This window comes from Lepidochelys olivacea (genome assembly GCF_965140295.1).
Source record: "Lepidochelys olivacea isolate rLepOli2 genome assembly, chromosome: 17".
NCBI classification, from domain to species: domain Eukaryota; kingdom Metazoa; phylum Chordata; order Testudines; family Cheloniidae; genus Lepidochelys; species Lepidochelys olivacea.
Window position 1 is genome coordinate 9,947,836 of NC_140427.1, and position 22,725 is coordinate 9,970,560.

The 22,725-nt window shown below is 46.3% G+C and overlaps 1 protein-coding gene across 1 annotated transcript; it reads left to right on the forward strand.

Annotated features, from left to right (window-relative positions):
* Positions 1-64: 64 nt before the first annotated feature.
* On the forward strand, positions 65-22,457 carry TNFAIP1 (TNF alpha induced protein 1). Its single transcript, XM_084650927.1, has 7 exons — positions 65-287; positions 6,718-7,055; positions 9,659-9,828; positions 10,986-11,075; positions 11,172-11,224; positions 14,145-14,340; positions 15,855-22,457. The coding sequence occupies exons 2-7, from the start codon at positions 6,842-6,844 to the stop codon at positions 16,071-16,073; spliced, it is 942 nt and encodes a 313-aa protein (XP_084507053.1). The 5' UTR covers positions 65-287; positions 6,718-6,841; the 3' UTR covers positions 16,074-22,457.
* Positions 22,458-22,725: the final 268 nt, after the last annotated feature.

Genomic DNA, 22,725 nt, shown 5'->3' on the forward strand with positions numbered 1-22,725 from the left:
GTAGTCTTTCCGGGCGGGCGGCCCCGGGGCATGCTGGGGGCTGTAGTCTTTCCGGGCGGGCGGCCCCGGGGCATGCTGGAGCCCGTTGTCCCAGTCACAGGGAGCGGTCCCGGGCCGCGGGTCCCGGCTGTGGCGGCGGGAGGAGCTCGGCCCAGCGCAGGCAGGGGGCGCCGCGGTTGGAGGCTGTGCCCTGAGCAGGGCTGAGATTCGGGCCCGGGACCCCCTGGAGCGGGGTCTGTGAGGCAGCGTCGCTGGCAGCCCGCGGAGCGCGACGGCCCCAAGGCCAGGTAAGCAGCCGCGGGGGGGCGGACCCGGGGGGGAGCCGCGGGGGGGGAGCGGAGCCGGGGAAGCAGACCGGGTGGGGGGGGGAGCCGGGGAAGCACCCCGCGGGGCAGGGCGGGGGGGGGGAGCCGATGAGCCAGGTAACTACCCGGGCGGGGAGCCAAGGAGACGGGTACCTACAGCTCGGGGCCGGCCGGGGAGCCGGCCAAATATCCGGGGTGGGGGGAGCTGCTGAGCTGGGTAAATACCCGGAGGGGTGAGGGGGGCGAGGAGCTGGGTAAATACCTGGGGGGCGAGGGGGTATGAGGGGGGCAAGGAGCTGGGTAACTACCAGGGGGCTGGGGGGGGCGGGGCAGGAGCCGAGGAGCCGGGTAACTACCAGGGGGCTGGGGGGGGCGGGGCAGGAGCCGAGGAGCCGGGTAACTACCAGGGGGCTGGGGGCGGGGCGGGAGCCGAGGAGCCGGGTAACTACCAGGGGGCTGGGGGGGGGCGGGGCGGGAGCCGAGGAGCCGGGTAACTACCAGGGGGCTGGGGGGGGGCGGGGCGGGAGCCGAGGAGCCGGGTAACTACCAGGGGGCTGGGGGGGGGGCGGGGCGGGAGCCGAGGAGCCGGGTAACTACCAGGGGGCTGGGGGGGGGGCGGGGCGGGAGCCGAGGAGCCGGGTAACTACCAGGGGGCTGGGGGGGGGGGCGGGGCGGGAGCCGAGGAGCCGGGTAACTACCAGGGGGTTGGGGGGGGGGCGGGGCGGGAGCCGAGGAGCCGGGTAACTACCAGGGGGTTGGGGGGGGGCGGGGCGGGAGCCGAGGAGCCGGGTAACTACCAGGGGGCTGGGGGGGGGGCGGGGCGGGAGCCGAGGAGCCGGGTAACTACCAGGGGGCTGGGGGGGGGGGCGGGGCGGGAGCCGAGGAGCCGGGTAACTACCAGGGGGCTGGGGCGGGGCGGGGCAGGAGCTGAGGAGCCGGGTAACTACCAGGGGGCTGGGGGGGGCGGGGCAGGAGCCGGGTAACTACTAGGGGGCTGGGGGGGGCGGGGCGGGAGCCGGGTAACTACCAGGGGGCTGGGGGGGGTGTGGGGCGGGAGCCGGGTAACTACCAGGGTGCTGGGGGGGTGTGTGGGGCGGGAGCCGGGTAACTACCAGGGGGCTGGGGGGGGGTGTGGGGCGGGAGCCGGGTAACTACCAGGGGGCTGGGGGGGGTGTGGGGCGGGAGCCGGGTAACTACCAGGGGGCTGGGGGGGGTGTGGGGCGGGAGCCGAGGGGCTGGGTAACTACCAGGGGGCTGGGGGGGGCGGGAGCCGAGGGGCTGGGTAACTACCAGGGGGCTGGGGGGGGGCAGGAGCCGAGGAGCTGGGTAACTACCTGGGGAGGTGAGGAAGCATGCACCAACCAATCTCCTAGGTACGTACCCTCAAGGAGTATATGTAACTAACTGAAGCATCCATCCAATATTGCCAGACCCACGCACACGCCAATATCATTGGCCTGGCCAAAAGGATTCATGAGACTGGCCAAAAAATAATGGGACTTAATAGCAAGCGTTGGGTTATTTTTATTTGCTTTCCCGTTTTGGAGCCTTTGGGTTTCCAGTTTCAGCCTTCTCCTTGTAATGAAAGGAAAAAGGGACGGGGGGGTTGGATGGGCCGAGATTGGTTTCGTTCCCGGAGCTGGGGCTTTAATAATAACAATACCTGTCTCTTATCCAGCACTTTTCATCAATAGCACTTTTGGTCTCAGAGCGCTTCACAAAATGCGAAGTATAGTGAGACTTACGGTAACTTCATGAGAGTTGGCAACTCTTCTCCCCTCTTCTCCTCATTGTTTGTCGTCGTCATTCATTAGCTGTATTGCAGTAGTGGCTAGGAGTCCCACTCCTGGACCAGAGCCCTGTGGCGCTAAGCGGTGAACACCTGGAACAAAAAAGATGGTCCCTTCCCCAAAGAGTTTTACAGTGTTTTCAGGTGATGTGTCCTACCCAACAGTTAGCTCATCGGGGCTGGGGCCATATTTCTCTCCACCTGTAAAGCGGGGCTAAGAATTCTTAGAGTTCACCAAGGGGTATAGTGAGGGTGACCTAGTATTTGTAAATGTAAAAGCACAGAGGCACCCATAACCAGAAATATTTTATTCCTCTGTAAAGCAGGCCCCCTGTGGCGGGTCCTTCTCATGGGGGTTCTGAGGATAGCCTGAAGATGGAAAGTGCTCTCTTTTTATTTAGAGCAGGGAATTCTTAGATTCCCTTTTCACTCTCCCCCCACGCCTCTTACCTTGCAAATAAATTCCTGATTGTTCAGTCGTGATTTTCTCTGCAATCTAGCCGAACCTGAGGAAAGGTCTCTCTTTTGCCACCCTACAAATATGCAGTAAAGAAGCTGCTGAAACATACCCTTAAATATTGTCCACGGTACCCAGTAGAACTCCCTCCCATGATGGACTGATTTCATTGTCTGGTCAAACTACTACTAGTAGCGCTACCTAGCGCTTATACAGTGCGTTTCATCCAGAGATCTCGACGTGCTTTACAAAGGAGGTCAGTAGCATTATCCACACTTTACAGATGGGGAAACTGAGGCACAGAGGAGAAAATGACTTGCATAAGGTCAGCCAATAGGTCCATGGTAGAGCCAGGAATTAAAGGCCAGTCTCCTGAGTTCCAGTCCAGTGCTCTATTGGCTAGGCCATGCTGTCTGCCAATAAGTATTCTTTCCTACAAATCAATTCTTAATATGAATAGGAGATCTGGTTTCAGTTCCTAGTTCTGCCACTGACCTTGGGCAAGTTACTTGTCTTCCTTGTGGGTAGTTTTTCCCATGTGTAAAATGGAGATAATAATACTGATCTCCATTCCCACTTGAAAGCTTGTCTCTTCCACCAGCAGAAATTGGTCCAGTTAAAGATATTATCTCACCCTCCTTCGTAAAGCGCTTTGAGGTCTGATGAAAGGCGCTATGTAAGAGTGTGGTGGCGGTGTTTGTCGTCTATTTAGATAGACTGTAAACTCTTTGATGGAGGTACTGTCTCTTGTTCTGTGTTTGTATAGGGCCTATCACAAAGGAGCCCTGATGTCAGCTAGTGCCTCTAGGTGCTATTGTAAAACAAGTGAAAACTAATACACCAGTTTGTCTCTATCTTCCAGCTCCCTACTGGGCTGGACCAAGAGATGGGGAGTGTCCTCTATAGTGCTTAGTTTGCAAATGATGCTGTTTGAATGCTTCTCTTGAGCTGTTTATAATAGTTCTCAGCTGGGACAATTTTGTGATGTGAGCTATGAAATGTTGTATTACGGTGTGTACACTTTTGACTCTCTCTCCTCCCTCACAAGGCAGGAAAGAAGGACAGAATAACAAACTTTCCCTCTTACAGTAAAGACAGTAATTGAGGGTTTCCTTGCTGAGTGTGGGTGAAGTTTCCTAGCCTATGTCTTTATTAACATGTTAAATCAATGGTGTTTGCTCTTATGTGGCTTGGCTAGTTGGCAAAAAGAATTTCCCCATTTTACTCTAGTCTCTGCTTCGTTGGAAAAATGACAACGCTAAGACCCTGATTCTGCAATGAGGTTCAGTCAGGAAGACCCATGTAGGGTTCATGGGACTCTGATGGAGTGTGGAGATCTGCCATTCATTGCAGGATCAGACCCTTTAATTCTGTCCTTTACAAAACCTTTATTATCACTCAGTCTGAAGGTCTTTAAAAGCATTTTTATTTAAAACTACATTAACTGGGCTTGAAAATTAAATTTTGTAAAAACATACTTTATGTAAAAACCTAGGACTACTTTAATTGTTTAAAAAAAATCCAAATGAAGCCAGTTGATTTTAAATCAGTATATTTCCCACTTAAACCTACAAGTGAATATGCCTATAAACAAAAATAAAACTGACGTAATTGATTTTCCCCCCCCAAGATAAGAAACACAAAGCACCGAAATAATGGAGGATGGATTATATAGTAGCAAAAGCACAGGTCGGGGTACCTGAAATAAGATAAAAATAAAAGGAGTACTTGTGGCACCTTAGAGACTAACCAATTTATTTGAGCATAAGCTTTCGTGCTCACAAAAGTTTATGCTCAAATAAATTTGCTAGTCTCTAGGGTGCCACAAGTCCTCCTTTTCTTTTTGCGAATACAGACTAACACGGCTGCTACTCTGAAACCTGAAATAAGATATGAGACCTGTGCTTTATTCCCATTCCATTCCTATGACAGACTTATTAAGTGACCTTGATAAAAAGTCCTGGACAAATGAAAGGTATTATTTTGTTCAGTGATCTTGTCATGTGACAGTACTCACACAAACAGGTCTTGCTGATCACAGCTTATAGTGATTAATCGCCTGTAGATCAACAATTGAGATGTGTGATTGCCTGTGATTCATACTGGTCTCTGGGATGCTTGGTGTTAATGTGATCAGCTAGGAAGCAACTTCATTGTGTTCAGAGGTAGAAAAGAATGTATGCTTTGTTTTCTAGGGCTGTTCAGCTCAAGGTTAAAAATGTTGATAGCTCATAGGAGTGCCATTCGAGCCAGTTATAACTTGACTGACCTGTCTTGGCCTAATAAATGCTTTGTGGAATTTGCTGTGTCCTTGTGGGTTGCAGAGTTTGCTTCCTATTCACTGTGGCTTAAGAGAGCCCACCTGTCGTGATTACTCAGATACAACAGTCAAAATGGGAAATGATGCTATAAGAGCATTCTTCTATGCCTGTAAAGTCAGGAGTTCTTCAAATCTCTTACAATTAAGATGCCGTGTGTAGCTATCAAGAGGTTTTTCTATACCAGATGGATGGTTAGCTCTTTCATGCTGTCTGTATGGTGGATAGCAGGTTATTTGTACAAGGCCACTGATGGTACGGAGAAGTGAGATGACAAGGAGAAGCTTGCAATCTGGAATGGACAGATAAGTAGACTATGGCATAGTGGGAGGGAAGGAAAAAAGATTTCAGCACTGGTAGCACAGTGAAATTTCTCCTGAGTTCAGCAGAATGCAGTGCAGTGCCCATGAAATCTAGATCCAGATTTTTCCAGTTAGAGGATTTGGGATCTGACATGTTAGATTTGGTCCATCTTTGCTCTTATTCTTTTGGTTCCATTTCTTGTTTACCTTGTGTAGGGATGAGAGAGGAGAGCAGAGGCAAGGGTGGGGCTCAGACTGGATTCGTGACAGGTTAACTTAGTTTCTCATCTGCACTCATCAGTATGGGATGTTCCAGCAAACAGATCCCAAACAGCTTTCTCCATATTAGAACTCTAATACAGCATCAGCTACCCTACCTACAGCAGGAACAACTATGACTGGAAGGATGTACCAAGAAATGGAGTATGGATGGAGAAATGGAGTGACCCAAATGGTGATTACAGGGTTTAACTGTAATAATTGAAAACTCAGACTGCCACAGCTGCTGTACCGATTTCCAATTAAAAGAAAAGATCTGCAAGCTGTCGTTTCAGCTAGGGGAAGTGCAGGAAACCCTCCTATTGTGTAGGATGCGCTCTGAGCAAGAAGTGTAATATCCTTCTGGGAAGCTGAGAGAGAGAGCAGAGTTCCGGCCGCTGCACAGATTCATTCAGACTGCAGTGTTTCACAGTGGGTTCAGGTTTGGCTGATGGCTAAACTTTGCAAAGTCCAGAAAAGCTTCGTTTGGCCAAATCTGGTGGAAGTGCCATTATTTTCAATCGATCATTTGAAATAAGCTGCAGAGTTTTGTCTCTTATTGAAATGAAAATCAAAACCAGATTTTTTTGGTGGAGGCTCTTTCATTAGACACTTACCGAATGCCAATGGCCTGATTATTTTCTCATGATTTTGTTGTGAGGAAATGGCTCATTTCCCGACACATTTGTAATTAGGTATGCACTCAAACCTTAATGTTGAAACTCAGAGAATTCTTCTATAGTTGCCCTATTTCAGTCTTTCATTCAGCCTTTCAGTGATGCCTGCTGATAATACCTTGCCTTTCTTATCAAAGTGGTTTATAAACATACATTAAGACCAGCAATGTTCCTGGCTGGCTACTAAAATAAAATCCAAGTTCTGTCTTTTTAAAAGAAAGGGGGGAAAAGGAGGACAGGGATAACCATCTTAGGTGGGATTTTTAAAAGTGCTCTAGCTCTGCTCCCGTTGAAGTCAATGGAAGTTATTGTCTTCAGTGAGAACAGTAACAGTGCCAGACCAACAGTGAGTGCGGTCAGAAACCATAGAGCTTGTCTAATAAAAACTGAAGAAGATTCCCTCAGAACTCCGTTGCGGAAGCTATCCAGCTGCTAGGTGTTGGTAACAATCCACCTAGGCTAGCTTTGACGTGGGAACCCCAGGGTGAAAGACTGTATCCTCTTACAGTCCCTCCCTTCTATGATGCAGGCTGCATGTTTTCATTGCAGACGGTAATTCTAGGCCTTCTCCTTGATCTCATCCTCTTCCCCTTGTTTCTAACCCCACCCAGGGATTGAGCAATTTATGACTATTCCTACCCTGCCCTCTCCATCCGGCAATTCTTGACCCTCCCAACCACGGCGGAATCCATCAAGCCAACCCTCTGCAGAGTCGTCATCTACTTGCAGAAGGAGATGTCTGGGGACACGTGCCTCACCACCATCTGCCGGTCTTCAGGAGCCAAGCCCAAAACCTGCAGCTTCAAAGAGGGTAGCCTGGGCAACAAGTACGTGCGGCTCAACGTTGGGGGCTCCTTGTACTACACCACAGTGCAGGTGCTGACCCGGCATGACACCATGCTGAAGGCCATGTTCAGTGGCAGGATGGAAGTGCTGACTGACAAGGAAGGTAAGGGAGTGCCGACAGGAGCCACATGCGTGTCTGAGACTAGGACTCTGTCAATGCATGGGATTTAGGTGGAGATTTCTTGTCAAAGGCACCAAGGGGAGTAAACTTTCCCCTTCTTTACCAACATTAGTTGGAGCAAGGAATCCTAGAATATCAGGGTTGGAAGGGACCTCAGAAGGTCATCTAGTCCAACCCCCTGCTCAAAGCAGGGCCAATCCCCAATTTTTGCCCCCAACCCCGAAATGGCCCCCTCAAAGATTGAACTCACAACCCTGGGTTTAGCAGGCCAATGCTCAAACCACCGAGCTATCCCTCCCCATCATTTGCTCCACTCCTGTTGCAGCTGGTATGTGGATGGCCTACGCTGCTGTCAGGACTGAACAGATGCGTGTGGGTTGGCACTCGTAGGATCTTGTGTAGAGGCATCAATTGAAACGTGGGAAGGGGGCAGACAAGTGGCAGCGCTTTTTATTGTTTGAAGCACCGACTCGTGTTGCCAAACCCCGGTGCTGCTTTTTGGGTCTCCGTGGCATGTGCTGCTTGTTCATTACGATATTAAATTTAAATTGAGGTAGCATTTAAAGGCCACAGTCAGGTCAGGGCCACATTGTACTGTGCACATGGATAATAAAAAAGATAGTCGATGCCCCTATAAGTTTACAGTCTAAACAAGCTTAACTCGGCAGCTTTAATTAAATAGGAGAGCAAGGAAGAGCATCCATATGAGCAGTGGCCATGAATGCTTTCACACGCCGCCTAGCAATGGGCTAGGCCAAACTACACATTTAAGAGCAGAAAAAATGTGGGCTCAATAGAGCTGTGGAGTTATGTTGAGAGAGACCATCCCTGATTGAAGCCCTCTAGATACATTCGCTCGATACAAATATAAGCAAAAGCAGGAAAAAATCTATTTGCTCATCCCAAGGAAGAATGTTCTTGGATGTCAGGAGTGTGGGCTTGGGAACATGGGGATCTGGATTCTAGCCCTTGCTGTGCCATGTATTTATTGTGCAAATTTGGGCAAGTCGCTTAACCTCTTGATATTTCATATGGCTCATCTACTCATAAAAGTGGCACTGGTTAACCTAAGGGGCGATGTTGCACCAGGTTTAAACTAACTCAGTTCAGCTTTGTGTATGGATATTGTACTTTGGTATGAAGCTGGCATATATCGGTGTAGCTTGCCTGTCAAATATTCAGTTTAACTAAATCGGTGTGATAGCATATCTTTAGTGTGTTAGACCAGAATGGCTTTTTCCTCATTGGTTTCACTGGCCTGTTCTATATCTTGGCATCCGTGGAATGCTGATCTGATTTCTCTCTCAAGAACTGGGAAAGAGGACTGGTGAAACCTCTGCCAAATGCCAGCAGGTGGTGTGCAGAACTTAGACTCAAATCCCTTTAGAATTTGCAAACGCTTTTGGCAAGTCTCCTCTAGTTTTTTTAATACTTTCTTAGTACTAAGCTGCCTGGCAATACTGCATCTGCTTCTCTGCATGGCAATGTACGTTGGCAGGGGTCTACCCTTCCCTTGTAGAGGGTTAAGGGAAGAGTCATGTATTTTCACTTAGCTTTTCTTATTGGATTATGCATATTTGTTGTAAACACTTGAAGAATATTTAATTGCTTTAAAATATCTGTTACTACAACAGTCCAATAGATCTCTCTTATTGCTGAACACCTAGATCTTGATATTTATTTGTGTTTGAGTTTATCATGTTCTCTAGGCGCAAGAGATAAAAACCACAAAATCCATTCCAACAACTTAAAAAAAAAATCAAATAGGACTCCTGAAAAGCCTTCCCACCCCAAATTCACTCTCATGCCTATTATTTTGGAGATTGGGTTCCAGTGTTCACTGCGTTTCACATGGTTGTACTATTCTGGCACCATGCAAGGTTATTGTTTGCCCACACAACCTGTAGGCAACAGAAATGCCTTAGACATGAAGGCAGTAAGAACCAACTTCTCTGGTATCATGCTGAGCTTCTTTAAAAAATTCCCCCACATTTAACAATAATCATTTTTATAGATCTAACTGCCTAAACGGTCAGTTAAACAGAACTACTGTAATAGTGCCAATTGGTACCTTCCAATAATATTTAAATGGATCCAAGTCCCCAATTGATTGGAATCTAATATAGACAAGGCAAGTCACAGAAAACAGTTCTGGGATGAGTGTGTGTGGATTGATCAGTGGAGAAAACAATGCACTAGGATTCTAATGGGGTGTTTTTACCCCTGTTAGTAAAAGCCTGAGTGTTTTCAGATTCTTTCATCTCGGTCTTATTGGGCTTTGGAATCTGCGTGGAAACTTTTTCCTTTTGGGAGGTTGGTGGTTGGGCCATTGAGAAGAGCAATTCCTCCGTCAGTTTCTCTTCTGAGGGCCAGATCTAGCTCCCCTGAAGTCAACAAAGACTCCCACTGACTACCTTGGGAATTTGGGCAAGCTCTGTTGCAAGAGGCACTAGGAAGATGAATTATCCACAGATGAGGCCTGAGAGCTGTTGCACTGAGATTCCATGTTTTGCCTCCTTGCTGAGCTGCTGCTTGCCTCCCGTGGTACGGTGCTGCACTCAAATGTCGTGGTGTTTGTCTTTCAGGGTGGATCCTTATAGACCGTTGTGGGAAACACTTTGGTGTGATTTTAAATTACCTCCGAGACAACACTATCGCGCTTCCAAAAAACAGGCAGGAGATCAAAGAGCTGATGGCAGAAGCGAAATATTACCTAATTCAGGGCTTAGTAGACATGTGCCAGGCAGCTCTCCAGGTAAGACATGGCAGCAGCCTGAGGTTTTTCCACTTCTAAAAATTATCAGGGACCTACCTTCTGTTGTACATGCTTTGAAAGTGCTTGTGTTTAAATGAGGTACTGGTGTAATGAGGTACAGTCTGATATGAAGTCTGAAATGTCTAAAGTCAGTTTTGATCCCCATCTGGGTCTCTTTCCAAGGCAGATAAACTGAGAGACATACCTCTTGCTCTCTCTCTCTCTCTTTTGGATAAGAGCTTAAAACCATGTTGTTCTCTGCTCTTCCTTGACAGTAAGTGTCCTGTGATGATTCGTGGTAGAGAAGGGATTTGGAGCGATGACTTGGCCAAAATATCCCCAGCTAATCCCACTATTGTGCTTCTGGCTTCCACCCTAGAGGGGGCGGAAGTTTAGCAGTTCTGAGTGTGTACGTGGTTTGTGAAGCACTTTGGGAATAAAGTGCTATCGTAGCCTAAATAGAGGCAGGATGGTTCAGTGGTTACAGCCTACAACTTGCAAGACCCGAGTTCAAGTCCTTGCTGTGCCACAAACCCCCTGTGAGACCTTGGACAAGTCACAGCTTCTCTGGGCCTTCGTTCTGTAAACTGGAAATAGTAACATTTCCCTGCCTCCTCGGGATGTTGAGAGTATTAAAGATTGTGAGATTCTCAGATACGGGGGCCATGTAAGTAGATAGACAATTGATTTTGATTTGTTTGGATATATTTTCTACTCAAGAAGCCGGTAGTTGGCGCTCTAGTTCACTGCATAAGGAAGCTGGAGTTAGCGTCTGCTACAAGCGATAGCTTGTCGCTTGTACGACAAAGCGTTTGAGTCCATTTCAGTGAGGTACATTTCTCTCCAACAAATGTGTGATTCGTGATGACTGAGCTACAGTGGGCAGTTGATAAAACTGGCCCAAGCATTTTCCCCTGCCCCTTTAACCCACAGCAGGCTTGGAGACTGTAGGAATGACATCCATTTGCATCTGAAAGTTTCAATTATCACTGCCTTTCGGAGCTAAGAAACATCTCGCTGTATTTCTGAGTTGCAGCTCAAGGTAATATGGTGGGGTTACTATAGCAACTTTGTGCTCTTTCTCTGCATTGGAGGGCTTGGGAACATGGCTGGAGGTGCCCACAAGTTAGTTATACCTCTTACTTTATTTGAACCAGGACAAGAAAGACTCATACGAGCCCGTCTGTAACATCCCCATCATCACGTCACCAAAGGAAGAAGAAAGGCTCATTGAATCCTCCATGAAAGTAACTGCTTTTCCGTCACCACTCACTCTATTTCTGCCAAGCTGTTTATAGTACAAAACTCACCTGCCCTGCCTTTGTTCTTTTCTCTCCTAACAGCCTGTTGTCAAGCTGCTTTATAACAGGAGCAACAACAAATATTCCTACACCAGGTATGTCTTGAGTGTTCCACGCGGACAGCAAACGTTCCTCGTAGGCTACCAGGGCTGGGTGTGCAAGGGCCTGATTCTCCTCTTCCAGGAGTGTTTCTTTGTGCACCTGAGTGCAGTTACTCTTGATTGACAGAGGATGATCAGGCTCCTTGGGTTGCAGGGGGAATGCAGCCTGTTAGAGCTCAGTGTGTGGGTAGTGGAGGTGGCTGTCTCTCAAAGCGCTCAGAGAAGCGTGACTGCTAATAACACTGGCTGAAGCCAGGCAGAGTAAGGCAATGCAGGGTAAACTTCCACCCACATGCTAATGCAGTTGTGACCTGTATCTCCCTCTGCAGTTCCATTCCTGAGCTCCCATGCAGCCCTGCTAAGCCACCTTGGTCCAGACCTACAGCACCCCTAGTTATTCCAGCCCCCCCCCCTTTGAAATCAATTAATTACATCGTTGTAAAGGAGATGTAAAAGGCAGAGATGTGAAACACATCAGAGCAGGAACTGCCCCTGTAAGGCTCTAGCAATAAGGATAGTTGCTCTCCTTGTGTGACACTGAGGAAAGAAACAGAGTGTTGTTCGGGTTCTGTGGTGTCACTCTGGTGACACCACTGCCAAAGTGGCTCCTGGTTTTCCCAGATCAGGAGCTTGAAGCAACACAGCCAGCCCTAAGGCAGGGCTTACAGAACCCTAGCCATTTGCCTTTCATTCTGAAACACCATCATGGTGGTTTTGTCAACCTCCTTGGGTCTCTAGAGACATGTGCTGTTTGTCTGCCAGAGAGACTGATTCTAACAAACGTGTAACTCCAGGTGGCCACTAGAGAATGCTAGAAGGCAGCACATTCATCATCCAGCTGGGGGGGGGGGGGCGGTGTTTTCCACGGTACTCCTGGCCGTGCTTCCCTTTATTATCCAGCAATGAGGCTGCACTAAAGACAAAATAGCATATTCGTCAGGAGGGGTCTGAAGTCGGAGAGGCCCTAATAAGAGCGACTGGAGCCGTACGCAGGGACATTGTGGCTCAGTTATTATGCCTTGATGACAGCTGTATGAGGCATCTCTTTATAGACACTCTCTCTTACCAGGGTAAAGAATATTCTCCCCCGCCCCGCCAACTCTTCCCTATCCTCGTCAGTGAAGACAGCTTGCTCACTTATTGTGTCAGTAAGGAGACGATGTGACAGAATGTTTTGGGAGCCAGGACTCCTGCGTTCTTTTCCCAGCCCTGCCACCTGCTCTGTTACCTTGGCAAAACACTTAAAGCCTCTAGTTCCCCACCTGTAAAATGGTGACCATTACCCATCATCATGAAAAATACCTACAGAAGAATCTCCAAGGTGCTGCATAAGCACAAAGTGTGATTTTTTTTTTTTCCCTAGGGTTTTAAGGGTTGTCCATTTTACTATGTTGCGTCTACAGCTCTTTTTCTTGCCTGGCTATCTCTCCCTCCCCTTCCACGTTTGGAGGCCTCTGAAGTTTGCCCAAGCTAGTTTGGCCCAGGATGACGCAGTGGCTTGGGTTTGCCACAGTACGTCTGAACGCCATTAGCCGAATGCCAGACCAAATCGTCCCACCAATACTAAACGCTGAACTTCAACACTTCTAGGATTCGGGGCCAATCGGTCTCACGCCCCAGGGAGCGGAAGACTTTGGCCTGCTCTAAAAGTTCCTCAACCTGTCCTCAATTTGATCGCCAATGGTTCTCAGGCCTCTAAAGCGAATACTCCCTGCCTTAGAGCCTACTTCTGCCACCCTTCTCATGGGGCGTGCCTTGCTTCACAACTAGTCCCACTGGCCTCAGCAGGGCTACTAGGGCTTATCTTCATGTACAGTGCTGCAATTGCACCACTGTAGTGCTCTAGTGAAGATGTTACTATGCTGACGGGACAGTTTCTCCATAGGCGTAGTTAATCCAGCTCCCCGAGCGGCGGTAGCTATGGTGACGGGAGGTTAAATCAGTATAGCTCCGTCGCTCAGGGGTGTGGATATTTCACACCTCTGAGCGACATAGTTGTACCAATATAGGTTTGTAGTGTAGAAGTGGAGCACCACGGGGTGGGACACCAGCATCTGGATTGAATCTGGGGCTCTGGACCCAGAAGAATGAGCCTTTGCTGCCTGAGCTAAACGACCAGGTCTGTTAGCCACGGCTGCTGCAGGCTCATCAACCTCTGTGTGGCCAAGCCACACGTGAGGGGTACAGAGCACCGTTCCGAGTGGGTTACATATGTTTGGTTGAATTGGGCCAAAGTTAATGCCAAAGTAGTAGGGACCTGTCTTTTAGAGTTGGTCAAAGTGGGTTTTAGCATCAGCTTGACCGTGTTGTTTACACGTCTTACGATGTGAATTACATTACATCGTTACCAAGATAGGCTCAAGGTCACTCAACATCTTTATTAAACTCAAATATATTGAAGTGATACTGTGGGTAAAGTTCTCAAGGGCAGTTACATCACTTGGATGCTTTTGAAAATTGTGCCCTGTATCATCCTAGGTACAAGGAGGACTCTGTAAAATGACCGTTCTACTGACCTTGGACACGTTCTGTGACCCTTGCGTTGGCTCTCTGGGGTCATTTCCTGTTGCCATGCTAAATAGAACCATAGTAAGCATATGATTTGATTAGCTCCGACGTTGGTCAGGATGCAGGTTTTGATTGTTGCTATAATGACATAGGAAACTGCTACCATTATATTAATTACATCATTTGACCTCTAAAGGAGCATTTGCTCGGGGGAGCAGAGCATCCTATTTGTGTTCCAAGTTGGCTGTTCTCCAGTGCATAGCAATGAGTCAGTAGCTGTATCCTCCAGTTTAGATTAATGCTTGCAGCCATGGTGGGGTAGGAATATTAAGCCTGTGCAGTTTACGGTGCAGGCCAATTGCTAAACCACAAAGACCTTTTTACTGCCTTTGCTGCTGTGTTTCAGTAACTCGGATGATAACTTACTGAAGAACATAGAACTGTTCGATAAACTCTCTCTCCGCTTCAACGGCCGAGTCCTCTTCATTAAGGATGTTATAGGGGATGAAATTTGCTGCTGGTCTTTCTACGGACAGGGGCGGAAGCTCGCTGAGGTCTGTTGCACCTCGATAGTGTATGCCACAGAAAAGAAACAAACCAAGGTACTGGGAATTGTCTTCCTTGAATCTTGTAGTTAAGTAACAAAGTTGGTAGCGCTTTACACAGCCACGTGAGATCTCTGAGACTCAGACCAGGTCAGAAGGAGAAGGTAAGGTCAGGGGTGGTCTCAACTCGCTGACTGAGTGCCGTTGATGATCAATGAAATCCAAATGACTGGGGCCACTCACTGGCTAGCACAGTTGTTCCCCGACTTTTTACTGGTGACCCACCCAATTGCCTTTTGTCTGCATTATCCTTGCGCGCTCGCTCTCTCTCTCTCCAACCTTCTCAACCCTCCAGTCCCCTGGTTCTCACTCTCCTAGCTCTGCCCCTCCTGCAGCCTCAGCCAGGCTGTGATGGCTGCCAGGTGTCTGCTCGCTGACTCCAGCCACTTCTTCCATGCCACTGCTGTCCAGATCCTGCTCCCTATGCCACTGCCAGAGGAAGCAAGAGCATGGGAGGGAGGGACTGCCTCTGGGGCATGCGTGACCCACTTAGACCTTTCCTGTGATTCACTGGTGGGTTGGGACCCTCTGCTTGGGGAACACTTGGCTAGCAAGCTGCATTCTGTCCTGGGCATATCAGTATCCAAAAAATGCTGACAGATTGAACAGAATTCAGAGAAGAGCAAAATATGATTAGGTCAGTGGAAGGAATAAATAAGGAGGAAAGATTGAGAGAGGGAATTTCAAAAGCACTTCAGTAATCTTTAGGAGAACAATCCCATTGAAAGTCAAGAGGACTTGGTGCTCCTAAGTCACATAAGAGCATTTGAAAAATCCCCCCTTTGAATGAAGGATCTAATTCTTCTCCCAATTAAGCTGGTGTAAATGACCTTCAGTTGAATTACTCCAGACTTACGCTGGTGTAACTGGGAGCAGAATTTGACCCTATGTGTGGCTTGACTAAATGATAATGTGTGATGGGGGCATAACCATCTCCAGAAGGTTGGAAGATGCAAATGTCAAAAGAGGAGAATTGTTCAGAGGGGAACATGTCAGTATAAATAAAAGTAGGGTAGGATAAAATAGACAAAAGGGAAATTTGGGCTGAATATTAACTGTTTTAAGAAGAAAAATTTGTTGCTTTATTATTAATTACAGTGTGATAAATCTAGAGTAATTCCCCTGGCCTCAACAGAGGTACTCCTGTTTACACTGATGCAGGTGAGACTAGAATGAGACCAGACTTTGCAGTCAAGTATCAGAAATGACATCCTGACAATGAGATGTGGTAGATTCTGCAGGAGTCTCCCAAAAGAAGTGGCAGATGGCCCAAGAGTTGGGACATCAAAACCTCGGCTAGTGAAAGCACTAGAGAACATAAAGTAAAATCATACCCTGCGGGATGCGATGAGATTATCTCACAGGTCTCTTCCTCTTAGAACGGTTTAACTGTCTTTACCTCCATCCCCACATGCATTAGCATTTGAAATTCCTTCACCAATAAGTAGTGGAGTGGTTCCTGCCTTGTTACCCAGTCTGCATCAGGAAAAAGCATGCTGTCTCTTCCCTAGGTTGAGTTCCCCGAAGCGCGTATCTACGAGGAAACCCTAAACGTTTTACTGTATGAAACTCCACGCGTACCTGACAACTCTCTGCTGGAGGCGACGAGCCGGAACCGAAGCCAGGCATCTCACAGCGAAGACGATGAGGGCTTTGAACTACGCGACCGAGTGCGCCGCATCCACGTGAAGAGATACAGCACTTACGACGACCGGCAGCTTGGCCACTAGCCTGCTGGCAGAGGAGAAACGGTTTGCTTTGTTCATAGAGCTTAAGGAATGTGCGGAATTAGTCCCGGAAGCAGGGGATTGATTCTCAAATGGTTTCTCTGCTTCCTAGAGAAGCAGCCAAGCATCTGTGCGCGCAAACCAAAAGCAACACTTAAGGCCAGAAGCTTTTAGAGTCATTGTGATATTACTTGTGCACCATGCGGTGTAAATAGAGAGAGCAGTTCTTCATGTGCTGCAGATGGGAGGGGATCCCAAGAACCTGCCTGTGGAGCTCATTTGTTCTGATATAGGTTGCGGCCACCAGGCATTGTACGTCTTGTGAGAAGCGATGTATTTTTCCATTTGAGGATGGTTCTGTTTGAAAACCCATTGTCAGAGACACCATAAGAGCTGTGTGCCGTGGAATTGCTTAGTTTTGAAATTCTGTTGCAAATGAAGCTCCGTGGGATTCGTAGCACGTTCAGCAAATGCTACGTCTTGCTGCTCAAGCTACTCTTTCCTTATGGAGCAAGTAGTTAGATTCCCATGGCATGAGAGGAGGCGAATTTCCCCTTTTGTGCAAAGATCACCCTTGGTGCTGAAACTGCTTAGCCTGTCTCACTTCAAGCCAAGCTTTCAGGAATCAAGCTAACAAATAGCCCAAATGGGGGAAGTTTAGAGAGTAAATATTAAATGACGTGATTATTAAGAAAGAAAAAAAAATCCTAAAGGTGTGGAAGCTTACAAGAAAACAGAGCCCTGGCAAAATTATGGGCATGGTGGGACCTCTACCCTCTGGGGCTTTGGGTGGGGAGAGAACCCTGTGTTAATAGATCCTGGGGAATTGAGGGAATCTCTCTAGAATTAGTCACTAGATCAAGAGGGCCCCTAAGCGCTGCTTGGTGTCATGTTTCCTCAAGCTCGGAAAAAAACGGTTATTGAGGGAAAATAACTAAAGTGTAGAGCAATGAAAGCTCACTCACCCTCGCACAGTTGGGGTTGTCCATGTGTTTCTGTTCTAAGTCCCCTCTGAGGCCAGGAGGTGGGAGTGGAGGGATAACGGCCATTACACCTTGTTAGAGAGTGGAGCTCTGTCTCTGCACAGCCCCAGGAGAGAAACTTTTTATACTGAATTTTAAACCGTTTCTTCAGCTGACCTTTTTTATAATTGTTTTTAAAAGATCTCCTGTGACTCAAATGGATTTTTTTAAACATATATTTTAAAAAAGAGAGATGTGTCAAGTGTGTGCTCCTCACCTCTTGGTACTACAGTGGCAACTCTCCTTGGGCTTAGGGGTTTTTGGACTTGAGCTTTGATCTTAAACGTGACTATCCAGTGAGAGAACATGATGGTCCCAACTTATTTGGTAGCCCAGGTGAAAACTTAAGGGATTGATTTTTCTGAAGTTCTGAGCACCCACAACTGCAGCTGAAACCAGTGGGAGCTGCAGGTGGTCAGCACCTCTGAAAATCAGGCCCAGTGTTTTCCTATCTCTTCCCCCTTGATGACAACTTGTGATCCCAGCTGGCACTTCAAACATCTGGGTTTGCTGACTAACCAAGACAGCCAGCTTTAGGCTTCAAATAAGAACTGGCCTCCAATCTCAATGTTTGGTTGTTGTTTGCAGGGGAAGGGGCAGCCCTACTGCACACAGGAGATGACTATATAATGTGCAATTAGCTGTGTGCCTTGGTTCATTATTGCATCTAGGATTGTTTTAATGCAGGGCAGCAATTTGTAGAGCAGCCAGGAATTAATTGCCACCCGTCTAGACTGGCTTGTTGCTTGCGCGGCGGTGGTGGATGGTAGGATTTTTCCGAGCTTGATTTTCCAATGTTTTCATGAGAAATAATTTCTTTTTTCTATTCATAGGAGAATCTGAACTTAGTGTGTTGGGATGGGGGTGAGAGTCACTGCTCGGGAATATCCTGATGTAACTGGACTGGTTCTGAGTGCGAAGCATGGACAAGGGCATGCCAGGGTTTCTACCAATTCTTCTGACTGAGACTGACCTCTGCTTCTAATAGATACAAACTACAGCCTGCCCCGGCTTACGCTTAGGCATCAGCAGTGGTGCAGCTATGCTGGTTGCTAGTCACCAAAGGCTGAGTTGGGGCTTGTCCCACGTGTAGACAAGGTCTTGATTTAGAATTGATGTTTTGGGGCCAAATCTGGGCAAGTTCCAGTTCAAGCAAGTAAGCTCCAGTTTCTCAGGATTTGACCCTTTGTAATGATCAAGCTGGCTGACTTTCTGTCTCAAAGGAAAAATAAGGATTGTTTCGAGGCCTTTTAAAATATGTGAATAAGTTGCCACAGGTGTGGGGGTTTTATTGCCTTCAGAGTAGTCTGTGGAGAGAGAAATGAGGTTCGGATGCTAGACTGGCCTAGCCTCCCAATGTAATAAACCATTTAAAAACCCAAACTACTCAGTACGTTTAGTGCTCTCCCTCTCTCCAGACAAACATCCCAATCTACAGCAGTCTGGTTAGACAAAAGATTTTGAATACTTCAACTCCATGGAGCTTTAGCTTTGAAAATTCATTAAATGGCCCATGGAATGTGTTGTTTAAAAAAATAACACTTTCAGGTTACAGTGTTAAGTATATTTTATTTCCCTAGGTGTATTTAAGCTATAAACTGAATAAGCTAGAGAATTGTTTTATTTATTAATTGGCAGATAAAATGCATAAACTTTGGTAAACTCTGGGGAAAAATATAGTCACGTTTGAAAAATTGGCCTAATTATTTTGGGTGCCCAACTTGAGACATCTTAAATGAGCTTGATTTTTAGAGGCTGGTTGATTGGTGCATTCTGAAGATCAGTTCTCTTTAAGGAGGCTCAAGCTGGGCATGCAAAGTCATTAATCGTGTTTGAAAATCTTGGTGATAAAATCTTTCATATCTAGGTCACCAGCTTAAATCCAGATCACCTGTCATTCGAGCAGATGATGATTTTTTTTTTCCCTCTTTGTTTGGTGACTGAAACAAAAAAATCTGGAAAAAAAAATTATTTCAAACCAAGAAGGAATTTTTTTGTGTTTTATCAACAAAATGAAAAACTATATTGTTTGAGTCAAACAAAACATTTTGAAGATTCTTTCAAAGCAACGCTTCAAAATATTTTGATATTTCCAAATGTGTTTTTAAGGTTTTTTTTTTGGCCAGAACTATTCATGACCCAAATTCACTGATAGTTTCAGAACCCTCCCCTTGTGCATTTTTTGACAACATTTCTATTCACCGAAAACCCTTGCCCCAGTCTAGTTGTGACCACAAGCTGTTACCCTCTGATGGCTGTTTAGTGGCACATATTTGACATTAATTGAGGGGTCTCAGTCTAGTTCTCAGTAGCCAGGACTCCACATCATAACACCTCCACCACAATTGGCAACAAGTGACTCGTTGGCAGAATGGCCAAGGATGGAGAGGACCATGGAGACTGAACTCCCCTTCCATACCAGGTGTAAGGTAGATGGGGAGAGTGCTGTGGTAAGCGTGCTGTGCCACTACCCATGCTGTACCCGTTCTTTAGAGAAATGGGAGACGTCAGTCTCCAAGACCATCAGGCTGGCGCCCTCTTCACAGCACTACGCTCATGTGCAAATTTAAAAGCAAAATCCCATGGGATTATTTTCCGCAAAATCTTTCAGTTCACAGCGCGAAGCTGTGATGTGCACGGGGCCGGCTGGGTATTTTGGAGGGAACAGATATTTGGAAAGAATAGGGGGTCAGCCTCCATTAGGTGTTTTTGTCTTTTAAAAACAAGATTGTGTGTGCCTCTTTACAGAGCGTTAGTTGCTACAGATTCTCTCTTTGTTTGGCCACGCCTCCTGCATGTGGAATGTGATCTCTTCGTTCTCCTCACATCCAGCAGTGAGTGTTGCCCCAGTCATGCCACCACACCTGCCTTTTGCTGAAAGGCCTCTTTAAAACACTATAAAAACCAATAACCTGCTTTTTATTGCTTTCTGTGATGTTTTGTTTTCCAGATGGTTTTGACATCACGCCAGCAGAAATACAGCTGCTGAGATTTGTTTTGACTAAGGCTTTTGAGATCTCTGAATTCCGGTTATTTTAAAAAAATGTCAATTTCCCCATACTATAACTTCTGAAATATGAGTTCTGTGAATCCAGGGACCCTTGGGATGGTTTACTCCTTTTTTTTTTTTTTCCTGGGAAACTAGTGGGAGCAATCAGTGCTGTTCAGGGCATGGTTAGGTGACAAGTTAAAATGCCTGTGGCTGCTCAAAACTAGCAGTCCCATTGTTACAAGCAGTGGTGCACCCGCCCCAGGAATAGACCAATGGTGGGAGAACATCGGAAGATCCTCAGCATTCGTAGAGAAAGGTAGGGACCCTGTGCTAATAAACAGACCTTCACAGTGTGAAATGACTGTAATGTTAGACTTGCTAAGTAAGACCGTACTGTATCTATACAGAGCTTAGAACATTTCTTGGCCCGTGTGATTACCTCGTTGGACAGTTTTACATAGTCTCACTAAATCCAAATGCAGCAATGGGCAGTGTCATTGTTTCCTTATTAAATCATTGGAAACTTTTCTTTAACCAAAAGAGTTGAATGATCTAAAGATTTTTTTAAAAAAAGATTTCTGCATATTTCAATACAGAATGTTAATTGAATGTTCTCTTTTATTGCACATAAACCGTGACATGTTGATTGTACAGTATGACTACCTAGATTCTGGTTATGTTTAATAGTAGTAGTTTTGATGTAACTTGTGCTCTGTATTATCATTTTAACCCTCCTTTATTTACTTAAAGGATGTAAATTGCTTAGATGTTATTGAATCCTAGGTTACATTTTTGACATTTATATAATTGAGAACAAGTACCATTGTGAAGGATAATGCAGCTTTGAAATAGTCATTGTACTAAGCACAGTCTTTGCTTATTTATAGTAAAATACCCTTTGCAGGGTTGACAAAGCAGCCATTCTTGCTGAGAATATTTTCTCTGCTGTTTTTAAATAGCACATATTATGATCCCCCCCATTCCGACAGCATAGATTTTTTTTTAATTTGAGGCATTCACAGCTGCGCGTTAAGAGATCTGTAATAACTTCCTACAAAGACCATAATCACCTACATTTGCGTTCTATTGATGTGCCTGTGACTCTAAAATAGCCTTTTGGAGGAAAAGAAAAACCTCTTTGCCTCATTTGCAGCATGTGAATTTTAACTACACCAGCAAGCAATCATTAGCTGGTGCAGTCTTTTTGAAGTCCTGCTATCGTCTGCACACTTGTGTTTAAGTGAACTTTATGCATTCAAATTATGAAATTAGACTAAGGAGATGAATGGGAAATATTAATGGACATCTGTACATGACCCCTTTGACAGGGGACTGTTTATGTGGCATCTGTGCTGGGAAAGCTGCATTCTCTAAAATGGGGTCCTAATGAGTTGCAAATGCCCTCCTCCTCTCTATAAGGAAGGGGACTTGGAGCTTTCCAAACGAATGTCTTATATTAAGCAGCACTTTAATATCCATTTTAATTAGGCGATAACATCAGTTGGGATAGCGTTGCAGGGTAGCAGTCTCCCACTGCTTGATAAATGCCGAGACAAAACTAAATGTTTAACCTTTGCCTTGACATTTAAGCTTCAGAATGAGACACATTTATCCCATGGTAACGTTCCATTTCGCTGACTTTTTCTCTTGTACTAAATGATGAAAAATAAATAAATAATCTGGACCGGTGGGGCCCAGGAGTGACTGACGCTGTGCTATTTCTGAGAGCTGTATTCTGGCTGGTCTAGAAAATGCTTGTTCTGGTCTTCAAACACCCAGAAACCAGAGTAAGTTGTTTTTTTTTTTTTTTTCCTGAATGCTTCTGACCAAACAATCCAAAACTGAATCATGTTTTCTGACAATCCTTTTGCGTTTAAAAAAAAAAATCTCCTGTATAACCAAATGTAATGCCAAACCCCTTCTATTGGGAAAATGGAGGTTTTACTGAGAGACTTGCCCTAATCCCAGCATCTGCCACTGACTCGCTGTGTGACCTCAGACAAGTCACTTAACCTTGGTGAACCTCATTTTCCTCATCAGTGAAAATCGGGGTGAGACACTCCCTACCTCAGAGGGAACATTCATTAATGTTTATAAAGCACCTTGGACTACTGTAATTGTTTTTACCAGAGACGTCAAATTATTATGGTGACTGTTCATAATTTAGCTGACATTCTGTGAACAAGCTGCTTTCTGACCACAGGAGCTTTCATTTTGTTCTGGTTTCTAAATCTCTTAAGGGTCAGTCTTGCAAGGGAAATAAGTTGATGGAGTAAACTTATTAACCAATAATACAGTATTTTCCTCTGACTTTCTGCAGTGCATTGAATGGAAATGGGTCACTGATTTTTAATAAACTGTGTTATATTTTAAGTGGCTCGTGTTGAATTTTCATTGGTGTTAGAGATTTTTTTGAACTGACGCGTGTAAACCCAGAGTACACAATTCTAGCTCATGCATTGGTTCCAGGTCTCACCTCCAGCATAACATTCCTTGCACCACAGACATGTAATGCCAATTCTTGATCCGTAGGTTGTGGGCACTGTTAAGAGTGCTTGCCTTTCACCCATTTGACTAAGTCCATCTCCCTACAAATACAGGCTAAACTAGAGTGTCCATCTGATGCCATTCTCCCTATTTG